This window comes from Diadema setosum, chromosome 18 (genome assembly GCF_964275005.1).
Source record: "Diadema setosum chromosome 18, eeDiaSeto1, whole genome shotgun sequence".
Lineage (NCBI taxonomy): Eukaryota > Metazoa > Echinodermata > Echinoidea > Diadematoida > Diadematidae > Diadema > Diadema setosum.
Window position 1 is genome coordinate 34418132 of NC_092702.1, and position 24361 is coordinate 34442492.

General features: G+C 38.6%; 1 protein-coding gene across 1 annotated transcript in view; it reads left to right on the forward strand.

Annotated features, from left to right (window-relative positions):
* Positions 1–24243, forward strand: part of LOC140241857 (proton-coupled amino acid transporter 1-like) — a 42322-nt gene extending 18079 nt beyond the window's left edge. The window contains exons 4-9 of the mRNA XM_072321608.1: positions 10193–10775; positions 11992–12086; positions 13510–13789; positions 20688–20866; positions 22966–23071; positions 23750–24243. Coding sequence (XP_072177709.1) covers positions 10193–10775; positions 11992–12086; positions 13510–13789; positions 20688–20866; positions 22966–23071; positions 23750–23931 — 1425 coding nt within the window. The 3' untranslated portion in view covers positions 23932–24243. The remainder of the gene's footprint in view (positions 1–10192; positions 10776–11991; positions 12087–13509; positions 13790–20687; positions 20867–22965; positions 23072–23749) is intronic.
* The last annotated feature ends 118 nt before the right edge of the window (positions 24244–24361 follow it).

A 24361-nucleotide genomic window follows, 5' to 3' on the forward strand; every position in this document is an offset into this window, starting at 1 on the left:
AGCAAAAGTCGAAAAGACATCAAACAGGCCACAAAATAGCACAAAAATGGCAATTACAAATAAAAGAGTATAAAATATCATCAGAAACATAATTTTATGGCTAAATACTAAGTAAAAACAATAACATTACAGGATGGAGAATATGAATACATTGTACCGGTATTCAAACTTCCGAAAATATCCTTTATTAGGTAGGTCCGATGGAACAGTAAAACACGCAAAAACCTACAGACATGGTTGTCAGTGTATACGCTCGCTATAGCAACCAGCATGTATATTGGACATCGGCTAAATTATGTTAAAATGTTTGCAACAAAATCACGACGGTACACAGAATCAATGCTCATTCAATCCCAAAGTTTGCATTTAATGCATAGTCTTTAGGGTCGACAAAACATAGAATTGCATGGTAAAGCAGAGAACGTGAACTGAACCAATTAATCAGAGTTCTGTGTGAGTCTACTTTGACCAACCAAACAAACTAATCAGTTTTGAAAAATATTTCAGAAAGGGATTAAAAAGGTTTCACAATCTTATCAAATTTTGAAGGGATTATTTCATGCACCGGTAACCAGATTCTGATTATATCTGAAAAGAATCCCATCTTTTCAGTCAAACAACACAAGTATTCGCAGTGATGTAAAAGAATGTCTCCATATCGATACTATGTGGTTTTGTAGAATAAAGGACATTTATCTTGAAATAGGTCCCCACTCCATTCACCGCCATTCAGTTACACGTACATAGTACAAGTGTACGTAATTTGTATTTCGTCATAGTGCAGACGGTGACTGCTGTCAACCTCCATAGACTTTGCACATGGTAAAGTTCACGATTCAGCCCAATAAAGTCCATGGAGGTGGTATGAGCTAGTTGTCACCAGCAGTGAAGAAATGAGTGGAGACAGAAACCACGATAATGCCGATAACAATGTTGTCAAGATGTTCAGATAGAACAGGAAGGACCAGATCGTTGTAATCTACGAGTCCAGACGACTAAAACTTTCGCCGCACATACTGTACAATATGAATGGTCGTCCATTGAAACCTGCATGATCACTTTATCGCACGCGAGCGTATCGCTTTGCCATAGTTATGCACGGCGAGCATCATCTGCTGCTAGCCTTGTATACAAACGCTTGTGATAATTTTTTCAGTGTAAAAACATAGGAAAACAATCGCGTATTCGGAGATAAAACACGCGAACGTTCGTATATTTGCAATGGCTTTTTCTCGAAGATTCGGGTAAGTTGTACCCGATACTTCGTAAATAATAGGGGTCTAATTCTCAAATGCTCCACCCGACCCTTCGTATATTAGGGCATATAATCTACAAAAGGTCGTGTATCGCGACCACCCGACCCGAACGCGATCACCCGATGAAACGAAGTAAGCCCTCGCCGAAGTGTCTACTCATTGTTTTATTTCCGCTGTTTCTCATACCTCGTTTGGTACGATTTCTTTCGTTTAATATCACTATATTCGTTCCCTTTGTTTCGAAGTACCGGTATATAAAAATTCTTCCAGGTGTCTCTCTGGTGTCTCGGAAATGAATAATAAAAAAAATCAACTCCGTATACGATGATGTTTGCTTTTACGTTCGAAAGTACAGTAAATAGCAGTAACAGTCAGCTCCGGAAGATGCTAAAATGAATGTCGAATGATCCCTTTGACATTCGGAAATGAATAACAATAATATTCAACTCCGTACGACGATGAAATAAATGTCTGATGTTTGCTTTTATGTTCGAATCTATAGCAATAACATTTACCGCCGAAAGATGCTAAAATAGATGTCGGATATTTGTTTTTAATTTTGGGAAATTAACAACGGTAATATTTCACTTTGTATGATACTAAAATAAATGTCGGATGTTTTCTTATACTTTTGGAAAATGAATAACGGTAAGATTCAGCTCCGTACGGTGCTAAAATTAATGTCGAGTATTTGATTTTGCGTTGGGAAATGAATAAGGATATCATTCGGCTGTGGAAGATGCTGAAATAAATATCGCACGTTTGCTTTGACGTTGGGAAATGAATAATAATGGTAAAATAAATGTCGGATGTTTTCATATGGTCTTTTGGAAATGAATAACGGTAAGATTCAGCTCCGTACGGTGCTAAAATTAATGTCGAGTATTTGATTTTGCGTTGGGAAATGAATAAGGATATCATTCGGCTGTGGAATGTGCTGAAATGAATATCGCACGTTTGCTTTGACGTTGGGAAATGAATAATAATGATATTCAACTCCGTACGATGGTAAAATAAATGCCGGATGTTTGCTTTTATGTTCGAAAGTAAATAGCAGTAATAATCGGCCCCTGAAGATGCTAAAATAAATGTGGAATGTTTCCTTTAACTTTCGGAAATGAATAACGATAATATTCAACTCCGTACGATGATAAAATAGATGTCTGATGTTTGCTTGTATGTTCGAAAGTAAATACATGTAGCAATAACATTCTGCAAGTTAGTGTTGCATGCCAGCAAAGGAATGCGCGTATGCATTCCTTCACACCCCACCCGCGTTGTAAACCACGTGTAGATATCAATTAGACAGTCTGGCCTGAGAGTGGGAGTGAGCCAGGGACATGTCTCTAGCACTAGTCTTTTTTTTTTTTTTTTTTTTTTTTTTGGATTCATTTTTTAAATTTATTTATTCAGTTCAATAAAAGGTCAAAATTCCTTTAACCAATGTCTCCTGACATCTTTATTGAACCCTGGAAACATAACGTGTTCACACCTGGCAAAGAGCTCCACTTGACAACAATATTACATCATGTTTAAAAAGTTCACAAAAGGAACTGGCAAGTGAACTAAAAATATGTTAAAATACATTCCTACACTAGTTTACCTAACTGTAAAAGTGGAGGCTTTCATGCAATTAATCTTTGAGCCAATTTCAGTGGAAATCATGTGTCTCTAATTTTCCAAGATGACATTATTACTGCAGATATATCGATATCTCCACTAGATATTCTAGTGTTCTTTTTTCATGCAAATTCACCGGAGTGTGAAATTTATGAACATTTCCACAAATAAAATTAAAAAAAATCCATGTTCACTGCATTTTGCACCTTGCTGTAATTCAAGGATGGTGAGACATTTCGTATAATTTTTACATCCCCCCCCCCAACATTTCATTTGTTCTTTCTCATATGTTTCAGGTAGAATCTGCCTCTAAATTGTACTTAATGAAATCAGCAAAAGATGAAAGCAATTGATCCAGGTCAGATTTTTGAATACACTTGGACACAAAAGTTATGAGTACAGAGAAATAAATGTATACATGGAAAGTGAGGAGAGTTTCAATATCAACTAGACTCGGAATTTGTCAACACTGACAAATTAGGTGATCCGATCTATTGGGAAATCAATTATTTGAGTCCTGATCCCCATAGGGATGACCATACAGGTTTCATCTGTGTTGAGGAGACATTGGCCATGTGATGTTTGAAGTCTCATTTAGAAAAGTCCTAGCACTAGTCTTGAGTAAAAGCCCCTTTTGAGTTCCTGTAAACGTCACATGATACTGTTTTGTCTTTCTTTTCGCCTAAAAAAAAAAAAAAAGCATATAGCGAACAGACCTCACCTCCCTGATATCACAAATGTTCACGTAGCCATGCAAAAGGATTGATTTATCCCTTCTAGGCGAAAACTGAATTAAATGTCCTTTGATAGAAAATTCGAAATCTAGCATGCCTGGATAAAGACTACCTTGGTACCTTCGCAATGTACCACGCCGGCCAGCTAGAGCCACATGTTCGATCGTTGAGCGCTAGCGAAGGAAGCAAAACGGTGAGCTAGTAGCGGCATGTACGTATACAAAATGCACCTCATTAGTGAAAGCGTGGGGCTGATCGAATGCATTCTAGAAGACAAAGGCTGTGAACCCTGGCAAATTAATCCTGTTGGTAGTGTTACTGTTAGGTTTTAACAGACAATAGAGAGATTAGACAAAGTCACCCTCATTGTTGATGCATTATCAGTTTCATTCCGGAATGCCCGGCCTGTTTACTAAGCTGAGCATTCCCAGGCGACGGCCGGAATGGGTACAGAATGCGCGCATTCTTGAGTGCATGCCACCGAGATAAAAGGTATTCCGAACGCATTCTGGAATACCAACGAGTGGATGTCCGTCGTGCCTAAAGTTGTTGGGACCAGGGCTCGCTGGCCCTGTGAGAGATTTGACTTGCAGCTGCAAAATAATACAGTTTGTTTTGCCTTAAAATTTGCGTTGAATTAGAAACAAACGCAAATTGGCATTGGATTAGTCAAGGTTGCGTTCGATATTTTCCCTACGAAATCGAGCGTCCGCTTAGCAATGAACTTGCTTGCAATAAAATGCAAATTTGTGTACGGCTCGCTCTCGGGCGGGAACTTGCATTTGTTGATGCTTTACCTCTCACAAATACTGAAATTTCCCAATTAGATTATGTGCACTATACCACACGCTATAACGCATTTACTTTATGGGTATCGGGGATTTTCGGATCGATATCGGGAGTTGTAGCGAACGAGTAGCGCGAAACGGTAAATTCGCGATTTTTGTAAGCATCGGGCAGCAATTCTACCTTCATACTTAATGCCGAATTTGGTTCGAAACTGCACTGCGGAGGAGCTGAATCATGTCAGAATTCATTTCTGTAACCTAGAAAATCAGTAAGTGTAATTTTCAGGTCAAAACAGTGCGTGGCCCCAAACCCTCCTATTGCCGATGGCTTCTCCGCTTTGTCTGCTAGTAATAATATGTAGCACTTTCTATTCCATTGCCATTGGATTAGTGAAGGTTGCGTTCGATATTTGCCTACGGAATCACGCTTCCTTTTAGCAATGAACTTCCTAGCGTTTGAATTACGTACGGTGCGGGGACTTGCATTTGATGTTTAGCTCTCAGAAGTCACAGCTGTGCTTCATAAAATTTCATCTCAAGCCCAGGGCGCAGATTGTGTGCCCAATACTCGGACGCTGCACTACGTACACGCACGCGTATCGGGGATTCGGATCATGAGTAGCGAGCGAGTAGCGCGAATTAAACGGTAAACTCGCGATTTTTTTTTAAGCATCAAGCAATAGTATATGGCATTTCTTCCTTAATACTAATTGCCGAATTTGGTACGCAGTTGCATTGCTGAGGAGTTGAATCATGTCACAAATCATTTCTGTAACCTAAAATACATTTGCACATGTGTCAGTAAGTGTAATTTTCATGTCAAAACAGTGCGTGGCCCCAAATCCTGGATTGCCGATGGCTTCTCCGCTTAGCACTAGTAGTAGCACTTTAGCTTTCTATTCATTACGAAACAATAGTCGCCATTCAACGAGGGACGCCTCGAGACGCATCGGGACGCATCTCGGGAGGGTAGAGGGAAGGAGCTTATTTTCCGGACGCAGCGAGACGGCCACCAGGTAAGCTCCTTTTCGTACATGCAACGGTCCATTTGTGAGGGCTCGTCTTTTACAAGTATACATGGGAGTTAGCCGACGCTTTGCGACGCTCGGCGGCGCCCGCCGACACGCAGTCTAAACTAGTGATTGTACACCGTCGCTAACCGTCGCTGGGTGTCCTTTGACGTCGCAAATTGAAAGAAATTTGCGGAAGCGTCGCACCGCGTCGCTCGCCGTCCCTAGTTTACCAGGTGCGCCTTGCTTGTTTATGTTTTCCTGTTCGGCCCAAAGGCCTTTTTCACTGTCATTATTCGCCTTCGATCATCTTTCTCCTGTTTCTTTTTGCTATTCATCTTACCATGGTACGGTAGGCTGGTTAAACTTTGTGTAGGTAACTGTGTAAGCACAAAAAAGAAGCTCCGAGAACACACCATGCATCCATGTCAAGATACATAAAGACTATTGCACAGAGAATCACATGCCAATTTGGTCTGTATACATACTTTTTTGTTTTGTTTTAGTTTTTCTTTTCTTTTCTTTTTCATCAAATACATCAGCAGTCATAAAGACTTTGCTCTCTCTTTTTGCTAAAGAATCCCTTGGTTGTCATGGTAATCTGAGCATGCATGTAATGCAAGGGTAGAATATGTAATGTATTGCCAAAAACTGATTGTAGTTTGCACTATAAATGTGTAGCTACATTGCTTAAAAGTGTGTAACAGCCTCACCATATATAGTGGTCTAGCTTACATCTGCCCCATCGCACTGTTTGCTTGTAATTGCTTTCTTCTTCTTCTTCTTTTTTTTTTTTTTCGATTGATACACAGCATACAATGTATGTATACACAGCTGCCCCAAGTCATGCACAGTAGTTAGTAGCGAATGGTTCTAGATGCCCATTCACATTGGATAAGCCAAACAGTTTCTTGAGACACCGCAAGACTTAGCCAGAATGCAGAGAAACAGTTGCCTGCAATGGCAGGCCAGATGAGAGAAAAACCCATCGACATAACTTCTCATTGTCTCTGTTTCCCCCTGCCTGCAGTCACAGCCAGGTTAAAGGCATTATTTATGATTTGCAGATCCCATGAAACAAAGACCCAGCTGTAGTGCTTCACAACAGTTCTAAAATGTGAGTTAGGGATAGAAACAACCAATGTACAAATTTGAATCAGCATAATCAATGTTAAATATTTTTAGATATAAATATTATTAAGATATATACAAAATGTGAACAAATGTTTCTGGACTAAATCATCTACAGTTATTGTTTATTGAGAAAAATAGTGATATCTTGTTATATTTTAGGCTTTATTGCAAAATTTTTATATGGTGTGATATTTTGTGATACAACTGACCTACACATATGCATCAAATGTGATATCTCAAACCTTTTTTTTTTTTTTTTTTTAAATCACTGCTCCCAATGGTAAGCATTCCAAAGTGAGTTCCATTGTAGTCTCATGGGGGGAATGAAGGTTTCACTATTTTGGGAGGGAAAATACACAGGAAATGGGAGAGGATACTGTACACACCGCTTCCTGATTGCTGTTGTCATAGTTATAAGCCAGTTAGGGACTCCAGTGTGCACATTATTACAAAAGGGTCATTTGTAGTGACGTGTACATGTTGGTCTTAAAATTCGCTGAGATAAGAATCTTTGATGTAAGGATCTATAGATATAATCATTATCAGTGGTGCTTGCCAGTACATCCACCTTGCAGCAAGCCTGGTATTCGGCAACATTTGCAGAAAAATTGCAATTTTCATTCAGTGCAAAACAATGAAATGGATGCCTTGCCAGCAAAGTGTTGATTAACAAACCATTTTTGTCACCTTGTCTATGCAGGTTCATTCTTTGTCTGAACATGAGTTCCATAAAATGCTGTGTTTGGCAAGCTGATGCATTGTGTTGCTTTGAATCGAGTGAAGTGCCTAACCAACTGAGCAAAAAAGAAAGGTCATTTGAACCCATGTGCACACCAGCTATCTCTGAACTGGGTAATTGTGGTGAAAAGAGCTAAATAGTGAAGGTCACTGTCAATTGTTTGATCATATGAACACTTGATTGTGAAACCATCTGACTGTGGAAGGATGACTTAGTCATCATTACTTCCTAAGGCCAAATGCCTTTCAAAGAAGTGCGGAAAAACAAATTTGGGTGTACAAATATATCTACATATTTGTGCTTTCATAATTGATATGAGTTATCCTTGAGACTACATTAGGGCTTGGGCCAGTGGAGATCTTGCATCATGAGCAAATTAACACATTGAGGACTGACTGATTGTGCTACAATACGCATTTCCCATAGACACTTTGCCCCAGTATATTCAGGTTTCGTCCTCAATAGGTTAAGTCATAAGATGGACAAAGGTGATATTTGCACAGCCACAATACTGTCACTGCACGAATGGTACTGATGATGTTTCCTATGTATATTTATGGTTTTGATGCAGTGCTTTCCAGTGTGGACTCATTTAATGGAACAAAGAAAAAATTAACTTGACTTTACATAATTTGTCTTTTGGCTAGATACATCATGCAGGTGCACCCATGTATGAAACCTGCAATCAGCAGTAAATATGATTTGCAGCAGCTATGGAATATATTTGAAATGATGAAAATTTAAGTAAGGGGAGATTGCGAAGTAATGTTTTTACTGGTTGTCATAATCTATGTTATTCATTGCAGTTTAGTTTTTTTTTTTTTAGGTTGTTTCTAATGGGAGGAAAGTGGCAATAAGAGGGTCGAACTGACAAGCTGTTTCTCTTGAATTTCTTCTGTAGATTTTGAAGGAGAATGAAACCCAAATATATATGTGGATTGAGTAAATGCAGCAACATTAGTAAAACACATCAGTGAAAATAAGACGGTTCCTTCAAAAGTTATGAATTTATAAAGTTTTGACGCTACCATCATTTGATGAGAATGCTGCATTTTGTGACATCAAGCATATGTAGTATGGACAGTGCTGTAGAGAAAATTTGACATATTTTCACTTTTCTAGCATAGTGACAGAATGCTGACTTTATTTTTCAGAAAGCAGAGGGATTATATTACCCTTTACATACTGTATGTCAGTAACAAGTCAAGGAAATGTGTACTTTTTATAAAAATTGGAATTTTATCGAATTCTCTCATTAATCGTTTTCCATGCATGACATCACAAACTATATATTAGTCTTCCCAGTGATGGTGCCACCAAAATTCATAACTTTTGAATGGATTTTCTGATTTTCCTTCATTACTCAACTTTAACTTTAAATATGTGTTCCAGAAATATTTCTGCATGAAATTCACTCACTTCACATGTGTGTTTGGGGTTTTTTCCCCTTTAAAGTGCATCAACCTACCAAGTCCCACAAACCACATTCTCTAGTTTGCTGCTGTGTCTCTGTAGTATCATTACTTTTTTTTTTTTTCTTTGCTCTCGTCCTGACCGATGCCACATTTGTCAGGACCACATGGCTAATGATTGATTGCACAAACTGATCACATGTCCATTAAAATTTGCATGGTCATCATGGGTTAGTCCAAATATGACTTGAACTTTAATGAATTTATTTGTTGAGGTTCTCTTTCAGTTTGTAAGTGGAATGAAAGTGTGCATATTGGAATCGGATATATATTAAGAAATAAGGGAAAAGGATTACTTGTATGCATTCATCTTGTATGACTACATTTCTCTCAGTGATAAGCGATTTCCAAGCAACTGTATCTGTCCACAAATCAAAATGTAGACAAATTTTAAGTAATGAAATACATTTTAGAAGTCACACACTACAAAATGTCTTGAAGTTTTTATTTTGATACTACAATAACGGCCCCCCCCCCCCCCGAAAAAAGTGATCCTTATTTTTCAATCCATACATTTGCCCCTTTCATCCACACAGCTAGAGGCAAAGGTTAGAACTAAACCATAAGAACACAACACAATAAAGTGTTTATAGTGTTAAGATTTAGTAGAGTATTGAAAGCATTTATACTGTAAATGCTGTGGCTGAGCTGTGCACATGACACTTCACTTTTGTACATCATTCGTAGGAGGCAATAAATGCCTCGACAGTGCCATTGTCTTGTCTGCCTGTAGTGTTTGTTGATTTTTTAATGTGCTTAAGTTGTTCATGGCTGCAGATACACGTAGGCTATTAATTTTAGACCTCAAGCGTACCATTTAAATGAGTACAGGGTATTCATAATGAGAATGTGAGCAAACCAGAAGTCTGATTAGAGGGAGCAACTTGAAAAAAAATTGAAAAAAAACAACATTGTTTTCCTCAAGATGTACTTCTCTTGCATCTCACTGACAACTAGGTATTCTGAAACATGTCACTCATGTATTTCTGAATATTGGAGAGGATGTTTCAACTCCTCCAATGTGGTCTGACCAGCATCTGGAATGCTGGGCCATACATGTTCAGGTTTCTGTACATGTAGAATAAGAGCAATAATGAACAGAATGGTGTAGGATATAGTTAATGTGCACATGAAATTTAAAAGGAAGTTGTAGAAGTTGAAACTTTCCCATATGTAATTTCAAACCGTGAGATTGCTTACAACTGAATGTGCAATCAGAAGAGGCGATGATCCCCTCACCTCACAAATATGTTACATTTTTTTTCTTTGTAAACAATTTGATAACTGCATAAAGTTTCACTTTAAAATAGCTTGACATTTAGGTTCCTCCTTTGTGTTCACAGTAAGTCTTTTAAATGGAGTGAGGAATTGTTTTTAATACATTGGAGGAGAGGTCTTCAGTACAATGCACTCTCTTTTTCTTCTGTTTCTCATCATAGCTTGGCATTGCTGGTCTAGTCCTCATTGCGACCGTGACTGTTCACTGTTGTTACCTCATCGTCAAGTGCAAGCGCTACGTGATTGCCGACGTCGTCAAGAAGTTTAACCTCACACCGGAGACGTCCCTCACGCACCGCAAACTGGTGCAGAGCATCGAGAAGTCACTGTCGTACGGCGATGTCGCCCGGCTGTCTCTCGGGAAGTGGGGGATCTGGCTGACCAATTTTAGCCTGGTGCTAACCCAGTTTGGTTTCTGCACGAACTACTTCGTCTTCATTGGCAACACGGTGCAGAGAATGTTCCCCTTTGTGAATGCAACTATTAGTGACTGGACCAACATCTCTACAACTCCTCTCCCATTTGCAGAAACGGCCACTGAGCCATTAGTAAACTTATCGCACATTGACAACACGGCCCTGCAGTCCACCGCGCCTCCCTACCAAATCCTCATGCTCATTCCTTTCCCCATATTCATCGCATTTGCGTACCTGCGCAGCATTCGGCAGCTGGGATCGAGCAGCATCATTGCCAACCTGTCCGTGTTTATTGCATACAGTGTTGTCATGTATTACATATTGCGAGGTGAGTTACAGAGACCCAAACCTGTAGAGAGTATAGACCTGGTGGAAGGAGTTAGTTTTTCATATCGTTGAAGCGTATGGGAATAAGTTTGATGGAATCATAAGAGAATGATAGTGCTCAGTCAGTAGTGAAACTACTCTAGTATGTGTGTTAGACTGTGGCAGTTGACCTCATTCTGTCTATTGAAGACACCTGAAGAGACAATAAAAATTTGTGGAAACACCTTTGTTCTTTCATTAGTTTGTGATTGCTGTCCTATATAATGTATTCAATGTATCTGTATGATGTATCTGTTTATGCAAACCTATGATATGTACATTATATACTGTATGATTACAAACGCAATGTACTTTTGTCCTCCCCCCCCCCCCCCCCGACATACTCATATATATTATATATATACAGTATTCATCGCATAATCGGGACAGGTTGGGAGTAGCAAACATGGCCCCTTTAAGCGAGGTGCCCGATTTCGCGATGAGCACTCACCATACACTAACGGCGTACGACATGTACATGTAGTGTGCACACACACACATGTATGCATACTGACGTACTGTACGTGTACATGAATACACAACCACGCTACCCCTCGGCGCGACCCTTTAGCTCTCCCTGCACATGGCTTTGCTTATATGTAGGGGAGAAGAATGTTCGCGAAAGCATGTGTTTCGCAATGGCATGGATAACTTACACGGCTCTTTCATGGCTATGCATGTACGTGTACTGGATGGACGGAGGTCAAAACACACCAGTCCGAAGCTTGCTTTGTAAGTTCGATGTAAATGACAACTGATAGGGAATCTTTGAAATATTGTTGTGGTATTTTGGTAGATTTTTTGTGTAAAATATCAACAAAATCAAAGATCGCTTGAAGAAAAATTGTCCCGTTTATCAGAGGTCCCCGCCCGATTATCCAGTGAAAAGAACATGCATTGGAAATGTTTCTGGGAAGCATATGTCATTTAAGCGAGGTTCCCGATTATCAGATGCCCGATTATGCGATGAATACTGTATATATATATATATATATATATATATATATATATATATATATATATATGTACTAGTTTGTAGTTTGTGTATATCATTATCATGCTGTTATTGATTTTATTGCATTTTTATACTTTCATTTATTTCTTGATCTATTAATTTTTTAATCATATTATCTTCTTTTGTGCCTCTCATTTCACCCTCTGTCTTCTTCTTGCTGCAGATTTTAAAGTCAGTAAAGATATTGTGAAGGTGAACTGGGCCAAATTCCCCATCTTCTTTGGGCAGGTGACTGGTTCATATGAGGGCATCGGAACCGTGAGTGTCTGATATTCATGTCTGTACAATGACCCTACCTGTGAACTATGATATTCTGAGACTTATTTTCTCCTGCTCTTCTGATATGGGTCGATTGACATCCTGTTTCCATATTTCCACTTCATTCCCACTTTCTTTCTTTTTTTTTGGGGGGGGGGGGGAGGGGGAGGTGTAGGATGTACAAGGGAGGGCATATGTTGGGGTGTGTCCATCATTGCTAACTTGTCACAAACAGTATATCAAAGCAGTAAACAAGAAGAAATAGTTTGAAATGTGAATCTGTTAGACTTCATATTGATAATGAAGACTAAATTATTCCTCGACATGTCTAAGAAAGAAATAAGACACAAGTCTATGGCTGTGGTAACACCGTGCAAAGCTATGCCTAGTTTGCTTTGCAGTTACTTCAAGAAGTTTGAGCACGTGGTCACACTACTAACAAAACTGGGAAGTTTCAGTGATGCAAAACTACCTGTAGTTTCAATCTAGAAGGAAAAAAGTCCCCTTCCCCGTGATTATAAGTAAGGCAAACGTGAAACAGCATTCAAAAGAAATGCGCAGTGTGCATGAACAACATGAATGGAACAATTATCTCTTAACAAACTTCTGGCAGGTCCAGCTTCACACAGTCACACTACACAAAATTGCACACAGTTTTGCGAGAAGTACGAAACTTCCCAAATGCATGCACAAAATTTTGCATGAAATTTTGTGAGAAACTTTTTTAGAAGTTTATGGTCACACAGCCCAAACTACGCGAAGCAAAATACCAGGTTGTGAACCTACGCACAGTTTTGCTTAGTGTAACTGTGCCTTATGTGTATGAAGACTAGCGTTTCCCTCCATTGAGTAGTGCTACTGGCATCCATATAGTCTTCATCCACCACTGGCTGTAAGGATTGTTTGACATATTACCCATTACATGTAACACCTGAATAGATCCTTGTCATTTGATTTGTTGTTTGGCATTGATCATTTGTTCCATTTTACTATTACATCATCATTTGTGCAATTGTAACTCCATTTACCATGCAATCTTGGATCCATGCGATTTGCTCCACTGCACGCACGCCGAGAGCCCAGCACACTACATATGTAAAACACTTGCATTTGCAATGTGCATGCATTCAAGCATATTCACCGACAGCGTGCTAGCATATAGCACTCGGCACTCTCGATCTCAGATCTTACACATTCTCTCTTGTTTCTAAATTCATCAAACATCAAATGGCAAGGATCTACTTTTGGGTGGTAAATAAAACAATAAATGTTTTTCATTTGTGCGATGGACAGAATATTTCATTGGCCGAGAGATGAAATTAATGATCCATTCAGCGAGATGCAGGCGCGTTGAATGGATCATTCTGTCCATTGAACTCATACACATTCATCATTTGTATACCACTGCCCACCGTCCACACAGATCATCCCCATTGAGTCCAGCATGGAGGGAAACCGTCACCTCTACCCGCTCCTCCTCCATCTCAATGTCCTCTTCTTCACCGTGCTCATGGCCTCCATCGGCATCATGGGATACCTCTACTACGGCGCCACCGTCGAGCAGGTCATCACGTGGAGCCTGCCTCTGTCCGACCCCCTGACGCTGGCCGTCAACATCACGCTGGTCATCGCCGTCGTTTTTACATTCCCCCTCCAAGTCTTTCCCATCATCGAAATACTGGAACAGATCACGTTTGGGCCAGGTACTCTTTACTTGAGGTTGTGTTATCAAGGAAGTATTTTGTAAAAAGCAAAACAAAGTAGCCAGGTAGCAAAATTTTCAAATTCATGTAGTAGATATCATAGCCATTGCTCAATCAATCATAACATCTCTCATGTGTGTGTATATATATCTCCTTTTGTTTTCTGCTTCATCACAGTTTAAATGCATGTGCTGACAGTGTACTATTATACTGATTCCTAACTAATTCTAACTCTGGAGAATGTGTTCTACAAGAAGCAAATCATTTTCAGGAGTTCAAGTAGTGTCATACAGCCTCAACAAAAATGCTCAATGATGACAATCTTTCACATGAGAACATTTTCCCCCTTGATAGCTGTCATGCATAAATTTCTTTGTTTTCATTTTTCAGTTCATTTTCATTTGTTTCATATCCAACAAACTATGATTGCAAATAGACATTTAGATACACATAATTGATTTTAAAAAAATAAATACAACATCGTCATGAAGAAAAATCCAGCTGTTTGTTAGCACTTTGTCATATATTTTGTGAGATTGCCAAAATACAATGATTTTATTCATCAAGTCCGAGAAACTTCCTCAAATTTTTATCGTTCAAGATAACTATAACTGTTTATCGCAGGTGTTGCAAAAAATCAAGTTCCATTTCAACCTTTTGTTGTTCAAACATAATCATTTGTTTCAGTCGCAGAATTTTCAAAAGCCTCTAAATTTTTAAATATACAATTGATTTGTTAATTGACAACACATTTTGAATAGAAGATTTATGCCTCTGTTTTCCCTCAAAATGGCATTTTTTTCTATTTCTTTCTGAGTTTATGCACACTTTTAATAAGTTCAACCAGTTCCATTTTATTTTGTTTTTGTACAAGATATGCCATAAAATTGGAAATAAATGTCAAATAAATCATAAATGGATGAAAACTGTAGCAGCAAAGTCCCCCATGACTTAATGGATTACTTCATGTACATGTTTATGAATGCATCATTAATCTCATGCATGTAGTATGTGCTCCCCAATTACCATAAACGTTATGCATGCACATCAGTATCGCATGTATGTTAATGTTTGTCATTATTTTGATAGTACGGGTTTACAACACCGTCTTTAAAAGAAACAAACATAGGGAGGGGCCGGTTCTGCTAGGCTCTCATGCCAAACATAACAAATCTATCATTTGCAGCGAGGAAAATATCACTTGTGCATGTTTCTGTCATTCTTGGCCAAATTCTGACTATTTGGCAAGTATCCAGTCAAGCATGTATCAAGTAGATCTGCCTTTTGTAAGCCTCTAAGTACAAGTGATAAGGGATGGGCCGAATTCACCATCAACCCACATAATATAAACAAACATTGACATTGCATATTGAATTACACACTTTCTATAGCATACATGTAGGTTCTGCTTTCACACAGATGTGCTTGCAACCACTTTACCTGCAAACTCTGCCTTCATGTGCCATGTCTGCATGTTTTCAAACAGTTTTAGAGAAAAAGCAAGGCCCATTATCGTTGCTCTCTGTAGTGGCACATTATTTGCCTAATAACTAGATGACATATTTCTGTGCCTTTCGTAATGCAGGCCGAACCAGTTGTACCAAAAGACATTAGTTGTTGATATTGACGATTGTAAGAGACAAATACTGATTTTGAATATTTCATTTCAGCAGATTTCCCATATAGGTATGTCTCAAAATGAATCTGTGAGATGCAGCCTAGCTCTTCAAAGAAAGGGGGATGAAGAAATGATAGCATATTTGCTCTGTTTGTGATGATCCTGTTGAATATTCTCATTTTGTTTTTATTACCTTGTTATCGTTTAAAAGAGTCTACTTCCCACGCCCAATCATTTGCCAAAAGGCAGATAAAAGCATACAAAAATCAAATAAACAAGGATATTAGTGCAGATACAAACTGTATTACAAATATGTAGATATTATACACTATTTTTTTTCTAATGTTCAATCATCATAGAGCATTATCATGGGCTTTGATTTTTCTAGTATTTTTTTTTTCCTTCAAAAGCTGCGTCCACACTCCCAAAATGAATAAATAAATATCGTCATGACACTATCCTAGCATATTTTCAATCTCTGTTTCATCTGCATTATAATATGAACAAAGCTAGACTGCTCTGAAGCACGCTTTTCTCCCAGCTCAACCAGTAGATGCTTGATGCAATTTATCTCTCAGCTGGCAAAATGAGATCAAATTTTTATCTTCACATTTTCCTTCTTTGCTCACATAATTTTCTGCCTGCCTCAGTCCCACACAGGCTTTTTTTATCCTTGTCGGACACCTCAAGTGATGATTTGACCTCTACGATCATGTAGAAAATAATGTATATTATTTGTGTGATTATGACATGGCACATACATACATGTAGGTTATATCCAGACATTGGTTTATATTCTCATAGAGATCAACTTGATGTAACATGCAAGCAATATAATGATTCTGACATTATTAATAATTTACATTGCTTTAAGCTTTTCTTCTTGTCCATATTTTCATTTAGACTTCTTTCCTCTCTCTCTCTATCTCTCTCTCTCTTTCTCGTCAATACTAAATCTAAATTTAACCTTTCAGCATCCTCTTCCTTTTGTTTTGTTTTTTATTTTCTCTTTGAATGATTAATTTCCTATTTCACACTGATATCAAAAAGGCCATACATACTGCTTTATATATAATGCATTCTTATATTCCCTTGATATACTCCTGTCCAACGCGAAAATGAACCACTATATAGGTCGCTGTCTTGGTCCACCTGCCGTGCAGATTGAAGAAGCGGATGATTCCGGTTACGGAAATGGCAGCAGTGAAAGTGACGTTTCAGGTAGTGGCGATGAGAAGGGAGACATTTTGAGGGACACGATTATTGTTGCACACTGTCTTACTTGGCCGTTAGTCCTTTGCCTGTTTAAAAAACAACAACACATTCATCAGTATGAGGGATCGCAGTGAAGCATATCTTTCATGTTGTTGTACACTGTCATACTTGGTCATTGCCCTTTGTGTGTTAACTAACACAGTTCTCAGTATGAGGGATTACAATGAAACATTTTCCATGTTGTTGTACACTGTCATACTCAGCCATTGTCCCATGCGTGTAAACTAACACAGTTCTCAGTATGAGGGATCACAGTGAAAGGTATCTTTCATGTTGAACTCTGTCATACTTGGTCATAGTCCTTTGTGTGTAAACTAACACAATTCTTTAAGTATGAGGGATCACAATGAAACATCTTTCATATCTTTGCCACCAGTAGGCTAGGCTTGTAAATGTCACATTTTGACCTTAACTTTCAGTTTCACTGTGCAGATGACAGAGTTCCCTTTTCTCTACTAGAGTACTCTCTATCTCCTTCTCTCTCTACTTCTACCTCCTACACTAAAATAATTCAGCTTGTTATTCATTTTTAGCTAAAGATGCTCCTTTTCCTCAACTTTCCATGTACTTATCCCTTTTTTTAAAATCCAAACAGTCCTTTCAAGGATTAACACCACATAGCATTACTTCAACACTCACAGCCAGCTGTGTTGGAGCCCTGTTCCCGGGGAAACAATGTATACACTCTGCAGGTGAAATCAGTAAAGGCTGCCTTCCTTAAAGTAGTAGTCATGTCATTTTGTAATTTGTTTCCAGAGACATGCATCTAACATTGTGTGTTTAAGACATTTCTTGTGGTAGAAGTAATATGTGACAGGGAGCAAGGGCCATGTTGGATTTTTAGCACTCAGCACCATGCATTTTTGTGTTATTAAACAATATTGTTGTTACTTGTTAATACAAGTATCTTCTTGATACTGCTGGTGGCAAGATTGAACTTTTTTTTTCATTGTGATCCCACAAGTTGCCTTTAATCACCATCATTTCATATCAGTATGAGTAACTAATAGTAACGGAATTCCAGCTGCCAAGGATTAGCATTATATTTCTTGGTATGTTTGTACTGGCAATATGTCTCACTGAAGATTGTTTGAGTGAACAATCAATGTGTGAACCTTACATGAGTCGTATTTGCGGTGGGCAGGTCTAGTCTGTACCAAGGGTACGGACTCCCACCACTATTTTTTGTTGAAATAAAAGAAAAAAAAAATGAAAGAGGGCCTGTGCGCCCCCTTTTTTTTTTTTTTTTTGCACCGCCCCTCCCCCTCTCCCCCCAACTCCCGGGAATTCCTGGATCTGCCCCTGGTTGGGTGTATATTTTGCAAGTGCCTGTATGTGCTGCATCATATTATTAGGATGTCTTTTGTTTTTATGATAATGTACTGTACAAAATTAGCAGGCTGTGATAGGCCCTACCCATATTGCTTTTTGACTTGTGTGTTCATGCTATAACACTCTATTACATTCTGTTTAAAAAATTCCATATTCCTGCGTAACGTGTATGACTCACTATCCAAGTCATGTTAGTACATGCAGTGCAGTACATGTGACTTTTAGTTTTGTTGTTAGCTCCACCAAGGGAGAAGGTTACGTTTTCATTACCGTTTGTTTGTCCATGTGCAAAATAGCTAAAAAAGTTGTGAACAGATTTGGATGAAACTTGCAGGAAAGGTTGAAAATGACACAAGTAACAGATGTTTAAATTTTGGTAGTGATCCAGAAATTTTTGTGGATTTTATGAAGGATTTTCGAAATTTTGCAGGTAGGGTCAATGCACTGTGGAGTTCAAGCTACGCATTTTTGAGGTTTTCATACACGCACTAAAATGCGTGCTCTAGTTTCTGCTAGGGGGAGGAGCACCGCAAAGCTGGAAGTTGATGACATAACAAAAGGCTTCTATATTGGGAAATGGGGCAATTTTCAGCATGCATATGTATGGATGGGAGATAGTGGTAGAGAAAATTAGCTGCTTGGCGGAGGTCTGCACTCTCAGAGTGCTTATCTAGTACTGTATAAGCTGTTATTTTCGAGAGGGTTTAGTTTTCATGAATTTCGTGAATCACACATGGGCTGCGAATTTAACAACACATGAAAATGTCACCGTGCGTTAAGTAAGTAGTGCACTTATGAAGATCTCTGCATCAATTCACGAAAACAACATCTCACGAAAATGTCTGTGATCCCCTCATTTGCAAAAATATCTGTATGCCAAAATAACAGCGTATACAGTTGTATTGTAAATGCTGGCAGCTCAAGGTTTGCATGAAAAGCTGAGGAGCTTTGATGGTTGCCAGTAAGTCGTTCAATATGTAAACTATTACAAAGATATCTATAGGCTGGTAAGCTGAGGAAGACTAGAAAAGTATATTGCCCTCAGTAGTATCATATTGCACTGTTGGTAGTCCACAACTCATGTTGTATGAACCTAGCTCAGGCCGTACCTTATTCAGTGTTTGCTCCCCAAGGCCAGCCAGTGTTATGTAAATTTTTGTATGTCACAATGCTTTGTTTTGTCTAGGCAGGGCATTTCTATTTGATTTGCAATTCAGTTCTCATCGATGTACTTGCCTCACTGTTCACACGAGAGTAACTTCCTGCTATGATTTTCTTTTCTTTTCTTTTTGTACCCACAAATCTTGTGGTTTTGACCCCGTGAATATTTTTGCATTGTTTTTCACATCATAGTCACAACTGATTGAACGTTGGCATGAGATTAAAAGTCCAACAAGGTATTTTTCCACCTTCTGTACTGTGCTCAGTTTATTGTAAGGGAAATCAGAACTGTGAAGCAACCACCTAATTTATCAACCTCTCACATCAGTTTAAAGATAAAACTTAGTGACTGAGGAAAACTTGAATTTTGCTCTAAAATGGAGACATATACATACGAAATGTGGGATATAATGCTGTGATAACACAATTTCAGTTGTGTAACAATGTAATGCGAAATATCACCCAAAATTGTCTTTGCAATCTCAAAACATACCAGATTGTGGTTGCTTTTTGATGTTTTATAATCAATTACATCGATTGCATACATGTAGCTAGCACAGTGTCCGTCGCGTAAGAGTGAATCATATGAAAGCTGTTAGCTGCATCTGATTCAGTACTACTGGTAGGGCATGATTCAGTCATCAGGTACTAGTTATATTCTACCTACCCACTTGTGAGAGAGGGTGCTTCAGGAATAAAAGTTGTGTAAAATATACTACCATCAAAATTATTTTACGCATTTGATGTCAATATTAATACTCCAAAACAGCTCGTCCTCAGCTGGTAAATTGAGTCAGCCAGACAAGTTTCTTGGTAGATCATTTCAATGTATAGCAAGCAAATGGTGGAAGATGAACTTTGAGCCTTTTTGATAACTATGTTGTACCTTTATTTTAATCTGAAGTGGTGATGTCATGTCTTACTGATAGTTTCAATATCATCTTGACCTATTGGTAGAATATCTCTCTCGTCTTGACTTACTGGGACAAGCACTGTCCAGCCCCTTCAAATAATAATGGGATCGTATAGTTTTCAGGTTTCTAGCATTTTGGGGCAAGATAATGAGAAACCTCCCATGAAATATGAAAGATCATGTAATTCCAAGAGGAATTCAGCATTTATTTGATGAAAATTGGTTTGAAATGGCTGAGATACCCTAGACAGAGTAATCCTAAAGGTGGGACCCAACATTTATTCCAATCACTTTATTTTACTCTGTTTTTGGATGTCTCAGCCATTCCAAGACCAATTTCCGTCAAATAAACTTTGAATTTATCTTAGAATGGTATGCTCTGTACTATTTCACAAGTGGTTTCTTGGTATCTCGCAAAAAGTAACAAGCCCAATCCTCGCCTCCACCAATACTGTACCATCCCTTTAACTTTAATATATTTCTATACCAGGTACTGGGTATGTGCCTGGTACTCACATTCAGATACTTGTGCACTCCAGGTGATGCTTTACTCATACTAGTACATCCTCATAAATGTACTCAATCACGTGTCAATTTAGGTCAGTGCCTCGGGCCATCGCTAGACAGGGAAGTGATCAATGATAGTGACAGTGATGAAGAGGCCTACTATGCAAGCAAGGAGAATAAACCTCTCGTCCCTCCGACAGAGGATGAGGAAGAAGCTTTCATGCGAGAGACGTTCAAACAGTGCGTCGTCACGGTGACGATACCAGCCTCTGTGAGTTCCTCCTCTCTTTCCGAGATCATTTCTGAATCTAATTTATCTCCACCTGTACATTTGTGTCAAAAACAAATATTGCAATGGTTTACTGTATGCGCCGTATATTTTGTGGGGGTTTTAATTTTTGCAATTTTCATTGAGTTGGGTGCTATTTTTGTCCCCGCCGAACGAGTTCGAGCAGGGGACTATGAAACGGGCTCCGTATGTGTGTGTGTCCGTGTGTGCGTGCGTGTGTGATCAAAATGTTCAATTTGCTACTTCTCTGTCATTTATGAGCCAATTTTGATTCTGTTTGCTTTATATGATAGCGCTACATGGGAGCTTTGAAACTTCTACACAGAATTTCAGTTGTGACCTTTGACCTTGACCTTTGACCTATATTGTACATTTTGCTACAGAATACTACTCCTTCGCCATTTCTAAGCCGATTTCGATTCCGTTTGCTTTATGTGATGGCACTAGGTGAGGGCTTCAAAACTTATACACAGAATTTTGACCTTTGACTTCTTTGACCTTTGACCTTGATTTTTTATCTATATTGTACATTTTGCTACAAAATGCTACTCCTTCGCCATTTCTAACCCGATTTCAATTCTGTTTGCTTTATGTGATGGCACTAGGTGAGGGCTTCAAAACTTCTACACAGAATTTTGACCTTTGACTTCTTTGACCTTTGACCTTGATTTTTGACCTATATTTTACATTGGCTACAAAATGCTACTCCTTCGGCATTTCTATCCTGATTTCGATTCTGTGTGCTTTATGTGATGGCACTAGGTGAGGGCTTCAAAACTTCTGCACAGAATTTTGACCTTTGACTTCTTTGATCTTTGACCTTGATTTTTTATCTATATTGTACATTTTGCTACAAAATGCTACTCCTTCGGCATTTCTAACCCAATTTCGATTCTGTTTGCTTTATGTGATGGCACTAGGTGAGGGCTTCAAAACTTCTACACAGAATTTTGACCTTTGACTTCTTTGACCTTTGACCTTTGACCTTGATTTTTTACCTATATTTTACATTGGCTACAAAATGCTACTCCTTCTCCATTTCTAACCCGATTTCGATTCCGTTTGCTTTATGTGATGGCACTAGGTGAGGGCTTCAAAACTTCTACACAGAATTTTGACCTTTGACTTCTTTGACCTCTGACCTTGATTTTTGACCTATATTGTACATTTTGCTACAAAATGCTATCTTTAGCTGCAACAAACTCATTGATGCCAGTCCAAAGATTTAAACTTCCGGCGGGGACATATATTACGCACCGCGTAATTTCTACTTTTCCTTGTTTACTTAACCAGCACACAAAAATATTGACATAAATGTGACATGAACGCATGGAGTTTTCTGTTCATTACTGTACTCCTTAATTTCAAATTTAATCACTCATGGAATTGTTTAAATATAAAGTTGCGATTTGCAGAAAATTAGTGTCGCTAAATATATGGCACATACATTACAACATGAGGGATTTTCAGAAAGCTGCCATTGTCAAGGCAGGGTATTCTAAGTGGTCATATTTCTCCTGTGAAAATGTCATTTGATGATGCACTCACAAGATTTTCAACAATATTGTTTCATTTCAAGCTATAGATTTCTGACTGCCATCCTCTAAATGTGCTGAAACCTTTCATGTCATTATGTTGGTTTGGTGTGTATGTCAGCCTATACAGTGTAGTGTAACTCAGTAGTCCTTTGCTACTCCCCTGCCTGCTAAGATGAAATTATGAAGTATCTCTCTAAAAGTTTGGACCCTGCTCCACTCTGCTTGTGCATCATAACAGATGGTGCCATGATAATTTGACAAGTATCAAAATACGATTATTCCTCTATATATAACCTTCAAGTCACACATTGTGGATTAAGTAGAGGATCCAACTAGAATATTGTAGTAGGTATTTATTATCTGGCATGGTGGCATTATGTGAGTAAGATGTATCAGTTTTATCAAGAAGAGACAGTGGTTTTAATGTATATGTTGATGCGTGTGAGAGAGACAGAGAGTGTGTGTTTGTGTAGACCTAAACATGTGTTTATTGCAGCTTTTTGTACATTACCAAAATTTATTATCGTGTGATCTGCCCGATAGGTCGCCACCTGGAAGCGGAATGTTCTGAGAACGCTGGTGGTGATCGTCCAAGCTGGACTAGCTTTACTCCTTCATGATAGCATTGCCTACTTTGGAGCGTTTGTTGGTATGTGCATGTACAGCATAGTCTCCAAGTGATATATGTACATAGATTGTGAATATATGTGCGATGGTACAAGGTTTTGCATTGGATAGAAAATGAGATTTTCTATTTGACTCTGCTTTGTCTGATAAAATGGAGGGTCTCATTTTTTCCTGTGTGCATTATCTTGTTCCACTGGACAAATAAAGACCAAAAAAAAAAAAAAAAAAAAACACCACCGAGGATGTTATCAGGTATGATCCAAGCTGATGACTGAATACAAATGTCATTTCTAAAGGGAGAGGAAATTGGAATTACGTGTTTGATGGGGAGCCTATAGGACCAGTATCATGTGATAGTGGCATTATTGTATGTGCTACTCAAAATTGCTCAATAGCATGTTGTAACAACCTTTGTAGCAAAAATGTGCATTGAAACATTTTAGCAATTATTGTGATGTGAGCAGTCAACTAGCTGTGTAACACACACACACACACACACACACACACACACACACGCACACACACAAAGCATCTCCAAATATATTCTGTTGAACCATTTCAATTTTCACAAATGTTTTTACAAATGTTAAATAAAGTGTTAGATATGCAAATATTTCCACGCTGCCCAGTTGTTTTTTCTTTATCTTGGATAACTGCCTTGGTATGTAAAGTTTATTCATTCTATTTGCTTGCATTACAGGTGCCATTGGTAGCACAATACTGGGATTTATTCTGCCCTGTTCCATTCATCTCGTGTTGAGGGGTAAAGAGCTGAACCCCGTCATCTGGGTGAAGAACATCTGCCTCATCATCTTGGGCGTGGCTGGTGGCGTCTCGGGGGTGTACGCCTCCATCGACAGTATCATCAATGAGGGCAAATAGTAGATAGGCATTGTCATTCTTTGGCCCTGTTTTATGAAGAGTTATGATAGATTATATTGTTGATTTCTATCATAAGTCTATGGCAGCCTGTGTGGTAAGGGAATTTACAATCGATTATATCTTTTTATAAAACGGGGTCTCTGTCTGTTAGTGGGTCAACACCAACTGTTCAATCATGAGTTTGTGGTGTTTTGTTGTTGTTTAGCTTGTGGGCTGTATATTGGTCCCAATGGACACGTCTTATCACATTGCTGTGATACAGTTATTGGGCAGGAACCTGAGTCAGGGTTGGGAGAGCAAGGGGGGATGGCAGGCTTTGGAGTAGGATGGTTGAATGGTCAGACGGGGTAGCTGTCCATTTGAAAAGTTCCATTCCAGAAGGTGCTAAAATCCACTTTTGATGGTAAGAAGAAACACCTGGATTTTTTTT